This window comes from Mastomys coucha, unplaced genomic scaffold (assembly GCF_008632895.1).
Source record: "Mastomys coucha isolate ucsf_1 unplaced genomic scaffold, UCSF_Mcou_1 pScaffold12, whole genome shotgun sequence".
Taxonomy (NCBI): Eukaryota; Metazoa; Chordata; class Mammalia; order Rodentia; family Muridae; genus Mastomys; species Mastomys coucha.
The window spans coordinates 92,755,268-92,763,168 of NW_022196894.1; the positions used below are offsets into that span (position 1 = coordinate 92,755,268).

Consider the following 7,901-nt stretch of genomic DNA (forward strand, 5'->3'; position numbering starts at 1 on the left):
TGTCAGAACTCCTCAGAGTCAAGCTGTCTCTGTGATCCTGTGATTCTGTGATCCTGCGATCCTGGGCTTGTTAGATCGCCTGGGAGTGTGGCTTTCTCTTTGTGTTGTGGGACTGGCTGCAGAGCTTGCGCCCAAGGTCTGCTCTGAACCTCAGCCCAGACATACCGGAAGGAACCCAGGTCACTGGGCTGGTGGAGTTCCTGTGTGCCTGGTCCCGCTAGTCCCAGCTACTCCCAGTGTTGGGACAGATGTTGGTTCCTGCTTACCTCTAATCCTGTGTGTGTCAGAGCACCTGAGAGTGGAGCTTCCTCTGGGTGTTGTGGGAGTGGCTGCGGGGCTTGTGCCCAAGGTCTGCTCTCTGATCCTGGGTGTGTCAGTGCTCCTGGGAGTGGAGCTTCCTCTGGGTGTTGTGGGACTGGCTGCAGAGCTTGTGCCCAAGGTCTGCTCTGGACCCCAGCCCCAGACAGACTGGCAATAAAGCTTTATTTTAAACTGTTCTGCAGTATTCCATTGTTTAACTATTCCATGAGTGATTCACTCATAGCTTATGTATGGGCAGTTCTCTGATCTGCAGTCAATTTCACTATGGTATCATAATCAAACCTTCATGTACACCAGTCACACATGCACATTCTGTCTGTCTTCCAAATTCCTGAAAACAGTTGGAAGGAAAATTGCTGAGTCAGAGTGAAGTAACCAAGAATTATGGTCATGATTACTAGATTGTCTTCTGCATGATTTGACAACTCAGAAAACTGAGTATTGAAAGCCATTGCCAACTTGGAGTATAGTGGTAGAGCATTGGCCTGAAGCACACAGTGCTCTGGCTAGATTAGTCTCCAGCAGCATGTAGGTGCACATACCCCTGCTCTTCCCCTACAGAGAATAAAGGAAGAAAGTAAGAAAACGTATGCTTTAGAGTTCCTTTATCTGTATTTGATTTCATTGTTGATATCCATTATGGCCTAAAAATACCAAACAAAGAAAGAACCAATGTATCTTCATAAAATTGTGTATGAAGTTCTAAATAACAGGATGAGATCTTATCTCATTCTGCTCTGTCCTGTGTTCAGCTTTGTCTATGCCATATACATGGCCTACCTATTAGTCACTTAGGAACGAGGCTTCCTCATTGTCAGAGTACTTTGTTACAACCGCTATGACTGTGCCAGTGACTGTCATAATTTCAGATGCTATAATTAACCATGTGAGAATGGGTTCAGGCAGGAGTCCCGTGCTATCCACTCAAGTCTGTCAGAGAGCACTCAGGTGCAGTTAGGCCTCTGTATTTTACCATGTGGACATCTTCTCTCTGTCTAGGGTTATAGGTTATAGGGTAGGGGTTGACCCTACCCCATGAACCCCATGGTAGCAGAGCCCTTCCATCATGCAGTGTGGTTTACAGTATCAAGTATTTCTTATCTGAGACACACATGTTAGAGTCCTATGGGGTTTAATTTCAGTTCTTTCAGATTTTGGTTTAGTTGTTCACCTTTTACCACTTGAGTATCTTTAATCTGAAATTGTAACATGAACGGTCAGCCTGCATTTTCTTTTATGAGATTGTCTGCCAGTTTTGTTTTCCCTACTAGATTTTCAGGAGTTTCATTTCCATACAAATTTTATTGAATATGTACTTTAACCATTTGTGTTAGACTCTAGTGGTAGAGACAGCCTTTGCCTTTCCAGAGCTCACAGTGATACACTAAAGCACAGATAAAAGTTACAAGTGATGCTTCTGTACCAAAGAAAGGCTTGGGGTAACCCTCTGAGGTAGGTATTGCCTGCATTTGGTTGGTAAAGTTCTGTGCTAGACCCCAGCACAGTCAGCGCAGCAGGCCAGAGTCGTGTGACTAAGAAGGACTTTTGTTAAATTGAGGCGTAGTGAGTGAAGTAAACTAAACACTCTCTCCCAATGAGGCATCTCAGAGGATGCAGAAGTTCTCCCTCTGTGAGTGCAGCAGTGAAGTAAGGGTTGGGGTTATTGGTATGTCATTTGTGCCTAGACTCTTAGCAGTTGTGACTTCCACAGCCCAGGCCCAGTTGCTCATGGCTTGGAATCCAGCACACAGACTTAGTGAGACCTAGACAGGCTCATTCTATCCATAGTCCTGCTGGTGGCCAAGGGAGTACAAAGGAGGCTAGAGCGTTTGTGCGTTCATATGTAGTGCAAAGAATGTGAAGTGGGGCTATGGAAAGGCAGCGAGGGCGGTGCAGCAGCAGCCTTTGCCACGGGCGCTTAGGACAGCATCCAGGAGCGGAAGTGATCTTTGAAAAGATGTCTAAGCAAAGATTAGAAATGGAGGAAAGAGTGTGTGCAGATGCCTAGAAGTGTCTGTACAGGGCAAGGGGTGAGAAGACGACCTTGGCTGACTGGAGCTCATATAAGTAAAGAAATGTTGGAGAAATAGCAGTGGAAGACTGAGTGATAGTATCAGGATTTAGGATTACGTTATGTGCACTAAGATACACTGAAGGATTTTGGATGAGGAGCTCGTTGACTTGGGAGGATGTACTGCTTCTCTCAGTGGGCTGGAGAAGGGAAGGGGCGGATACAGGGCACCCATGAGTGGATGGGTATTGGTACCCATGCTCAGGCATGGGTTAAGCTTGGAAACGGTGCTGATAACCCTTTCACAATGCTCCCACAGGTGCGCCAGCAGTTTCCGGCTCCTCTGGGCTGGTCAGGCACTGAAGCTCCTACACAAGTCACTGTTGAAACTCATCCTGTTCAAGAGACAACCTTTCATGTAGCCCCTCAGCAGAATGCATTGCATCATCACCATGGAAACAGTTCCCATCACCACCACCATCACCACCACCACCACCACCACCACCATGGACAGCAAGCCTTGGGTAACCGGACCAGGCCAAGGGTCTACAATTCTCCAACAAATAGCTCCTCTACCCAGGATTCTATGGAGGTTGGCCACAGTCACCACTCCATGACATCCCTGTCTTCCTCAACAACTTCTTCCTCGACATCTTCCTCCTCTACTGGTAATCAAGGCAATCAGGCCTATCAGAACCGCCCAGTGGCTGCTAACACCTTGGACTTTGGACAGAATGGAGCTATGGACGTTAATTTGACCGTCTACTCTAATCCCCGCCAAGAGACTGGCATAGCTGGACATCCAACATACCAATTTTCTGCTAATACAGGTCCTGCACATTACATGACTGAAGGGCATCTGGCGATGAGGCAAGGGGCTGATAGAGAAGAGTCTCCCATGACAGGAGTTTGTGTGCAACAGAGTCCTGTAGCTAGCTCGTGACTACATTGAAACTTGAGTTTGTTTCTTGTGTGTTTTTATAGAAGTGGTGTTTTTTTCCCAAAAACAAAAGTGCAAAGCTGCTTGAATCAGAAGGAGATTAACACACTGAACCGCTACAAGAGGGCAAAGCTGACTTTTTTTTTAACTTGAAAAGATTGCAAAGGGACAATGAAGTTTTTAAGAGCCATGTCCACCCATCTCCACGGAGAGCTCAGAGTGTCCTCTTTCTGCCTCCCCCATTTAAACTTCCATCTCCCAGTCACAGTGGGTTTTGTCTTTCTATCCAACAAAAGTTAATGTTCAGCTGTTGGTCTTGGTCATTTGCCAACTAATTTTAAAATAAAAAGGCACTGCACATAATTTGCATAAAGGGCCCCATAAGGGTGTTTTGGTTTTTTTCATTTTTATTTTTTCCCCTTTCTCCCTGTTTTGTTTTGTTTCGTTTTGGGTGTTGGGGGTGGGGTGGGAGATTTGGGTTTTTATGTCCTCTGCACACTTGGGCACGGAAATGCAGTACTGTAAGGAAGAGGGACCTCCAGCACACACAAACATCATCTTCAGCTGTGTGACATTTGTAAGGCACATTAAGCATGCTAAGTGGCGGGGATCAGGACTCTCCTATCTGAACCTACTGAGGAGCAAAGCAGCCATTGCATGGGATCCTGTGGGTCTCCTGTTGGAGAGGCCACAGGAAGATAGGATGGAACGCGACTGGTCTCCTTACCAAGGCGCACTGAGAAGCAATCAGCGGGTCGGTTGTGGCCAGTCTTGGGGAGGTCTGAGTGGTGGTCCTTGGGATAACCTTTGGCCTTATGGATTTGGACTCGGAGTTAGAAGAGCCCACCATTTCAGATGCAATCACTTGTGGACATGCGTTTGCAGACAGTCCTTAATGCTGAAAACACAGAGAATGGGTAATTCAAGAGGCCTTTCTTTTAAAATAGACTTTTGTGACCCACTAATTGTAAGGTATTGCAAGGTCACTTTGCGTGTGTCATAAAGCTGATTCCCTTCTTGGTTGAAGGCCACAGAGGTAGTGGTTTGCTTTGATGGAAATAGCTACAGCTGTGTCCCTTCCTGCTTTTACCTTTTCTTTAGCTTTTTCTCAGCACGTGGTGTCTCCACCATTTCTTCTGCACAAAGACGTCTTCTGTTCATCCTGAACATTTAAAAATGCAGAATTTTATGTGACTGCTTTTTTGCCTCACAATTATGCTGTGAATTTTACAAAAATTTATTTTCTTTTTTGATAATTTATTGTACCAAAGCTGTTTTTATAGCACATAGATGTCTGTAACCAATAATGTAGCAGTTCTGCACTTTGACACAAGGTGTAACTAGACCATTTTTAAATGTCAGTTGAAAATTATGGCTGTACTATTGCTTAAACAAAACTGGAACTGTTGTTGAATCCATAGCCAATACATTTACAGCAATCTGTGTACTGGACAGAATAGATTGACATCTAATTCAAGATTATATCACCTGTCACATTCTAAATGTGTTCAGGCTTCTGAAGGGAAAGGAACGCTGGATCCAGAAGCTATGGAGCCAGCAGGTGACCTTGTATTCCTGATTAACTTCCTTGTAAACTTGAACTTGAGACCTTGATTCAACCGACAGGTCCACAGTAAGAACAGGAGGAAGGAAGGCAGAGCTCTGAGTGTGACCTGGGGTGAGCAGGCTGGTACCGACAGGTGCCTCGCTCGCCTGGAGATTACGCTGCCTTCATGTAACACAGTCCGGCAGTGGCTAAATTTGTGTTCCCATTTAAATTGAGAAATTTTAGGGTGTTACACTCTGAAGCAGTTGAATTGGGAGGATGAAGATAACGTGATTTCCCTGTCCAGGGTCGAGAGAAGCCCAGAAGGCATCACCTACCTCTTCCGACCCTGTGGGAGCAGCCCAGCAGAACACCATGCTACTGTTTATTGGTTAACTCCATGTGGCTCACTAGGGCAATTTTTTTTTTCTGAGCAAAAGCAGGTTTTTTATATGTAAACTTTGACAAAAGAAAGGCCTAAGCTCTGTGAGTGCAAGTGGAGAGCCCCGTTTCTATAAACACAGACACTTTGGGTGTTAATCAGAAAATCCATATTTATTTTGTAATTAAATGTCAAGCCTGTGGATTGTTTTGAACTTGGTAGTGGATGAGCGTTTACGTCCAGAGGCCTCCCCTTGAGCACCGCACTGTCGGAGGGATCAGCACCTGCGGCTGTGGAGCCCCAGGCGCCACACCCCACGTGGCTCAGGTCATTCTTTTTTTCTTTCTGTGCTGGTTGCCACATTTTAGCAAGCACCAAAAAAGAAAGCAGTTTTTAAGCCGATATTTACATAAAGAAAACCACACAATCCAGTGCTTCTGCATACTGTGTTATGTTACAGTCCAGTTTTGTGTGCTTTCCTACACAGTTTGGTTACAGGACTTCTGTGCATTGTAAACATAAACAGCATGGAGAGGTTAAATACCTGTGTTCAGATTGTAAGATCTAGTCCGGACTTGCTGTGTATATTGTAACGTTAAATGAAAAAAAGACCCCCTTTGTATTATAGTCATGCGGTCTTATGTATGATAAACAGTTGAATAATTTGTCCTCAGAGTCTTTACTATGCTTTTTTAAAAATTAACTTAAGGAAAAAATGTAAACCGTAAAAACAAAACCCAGTCTTCCTGTGCAGTGAGGGAGGCCCAGACCGGGCAGAGCAGGCCCAGACCCGGCAGAGCAGGCGGGCAGAGCAGGTCCAGGTCTGGCGGGCAGAGCAGGCAGGCAGAGCAGGCGGGCAGAGCAGGCGGGCAGAGCAGGCCCAGACCGGGCAGAGCAGGCAGGCAGAGCAGGTCCAGGTCTGGCGGGCAGAGCAGGCCCAGTCTAGTCACCTGTGTAGGGAAGGACTTGGAAGACAGACATTGGCTTCAAGTGTCTTTGAAAGTAAAAATTGTAGGTTTAACAGATGCTTGGGTTTTTAAATGGATCCTTTACCTGAGTGGTGATTGCGTTGTTGCTGCTACCCTGTGGTACTGTCCCGTGTTGAGAGCACATGGGACAGAGCCCCACAGCCTTCTCTTCTGTGTGGTAGCCTAGTGGCCTTCAGAAGGTAAGAAACTTAGGTAGGAAAGAAACTGATGCGATTCTGGATGCTGTGCTCATGGAGCATATGTGCCCAAGCAGAGAACTGCCTTTTGTTGTGGGTTACGGGATTCTATTTAGTTAGGTAACAAGCATATTTTATGATACTGGACAACGTACCCAAGATTTATTTATACCTAATAAATAGTAGAACTACTTTTTTTTTCTTTTTAAATGAAGCTGCAGTAATCTAAGGATTCAGAACTTTTGCCACTGTCCTTGGTTCCTACTTCCTTGTCGTTAAATGTCGTGTTCTAACAGTGAGGGACACGTAAAGGCAGGTGGGAAGCACTGCATTTTAAAGTGGTCCCCAGCTTTGTTTGAATAGCCTGCTTTTATTATACTTGCCTTGAGAATTCAGGCTTGAGACTCCTCTTTTATGTCTGTTTTTGTCCTGGAGACCATGGTTCATTCCAAACACACAACCAGGCCTCAGTGTTCTGTGTAAGGAAAGCCTGGAGGTGGAGCCTGGGGATATGGAGGCTGTGTGTGGGTGGCACTGGTGGACCGAGTACATCTCTCGTGGTCCAGGGAGCCGATGGAGCGCTTCGTGCAGCCTGTCTCCCGAGTGTACAGAAGCCATCCATCTAGTGCCTAGGCAGCGTGCGGACCCAGGCCGCTGCTCCTGCTTGGCTTCTCTTCCTACTCTGTTTTTACCAGGTCCTAGGTGTCAGCAGCTGTTGGCGGCAAAGGTAAGGAGCCAGGATGCTCTGGTAAGGTCAGTACTGGGCTTGCCGCACCATTAGCCTCGGCTGCGCGCACGGAACACGAGCACTTGGTCACTTTCAGACACGCTCTCCTCTTTAACCTCAACACAAAGCTTTTCTCCAAGTGGATACTGATGTAAAGACAAAGTAACTGCCGAGATGAGTGGCTCTCAACCTGGGGCCCCTTTGGAAGTTGAATAGCCTTTCATGGGTCACCTAAGACCATTGGAAACGCAAATCTTTACAGCAAAGTTACAGTTAAGTAACAAAAAAAATAATTTTATGGTTGGAGGTCACAACATGAGAAATTGTGTTAAAGGGTCCCAGCATTAGGGAAGTTGAGAACCACTGGCCTACATTCTTCCTGTATGGAGCTTCTGTTGTAGATGCTTCCTCCGCAAGCTCTCACCTGAATCCTTGCCCCATCCTGGTGGGAGGGCTGCACAGGTCACTGTGTGTACACACACAGGTCACTGACCCAGCTCTCTGACCTACCTAGGCTGGGTTGGGTTCTCAAGGAACAGTGCTCAGAAAGGAGTCATGCTAGCTAATAAAGGACCTTCACCTTGAGTGTGGGACAAAGATAGCACAAACCCACAATGAAGACAGAAGTCACCATGATGGGGCTACCATGAAGGAGCTGGGCTCAGGACATGCGAGGTGAGGGGCCTAGAGGTGGGGATGGCACTGGCTTACCAAGTGCCCTAGGAAAATGTTTTAGGGCCTTTCAGGTTGGGGCATTCCAAAAGCAGCGAGCAGACCATATATATATAGCCATATATATATATATATAT

General features: G+C 46.2%; 1 protein-coding gene across 4 annotated transcripts in view; it reads left to right on the top strand.

Moving 5' to 3' along the window:
• Dyrk1a (dual specificity tyrosine phosphorylation regulated kinase 1A) overlaps positions 1 to 5,875 on the top strand; it is a 129,230-nt gene extending 123,355 nt beyond the window's left edge. For all 4 annotated transcript variants that reach the window (XM_031364495.1, XM_031364491.1, XM_031364492.1 and 1 more), the window contains one exon: positions 2,652 to 5,875. In XM_031364495.1, coding sequence (XP_031220355.1) covers positions 2,652 to 3,275 — 624 coding nt within the window. In that variant the 3' untranslated portion in view covers positions 3,276 to 5,875. The remainder of the gene's footprint in view (positions 1 to 2,651) is intronic.
• Positions 5,876 to 7,901: the final 2,026 nt, after the last annotated feature.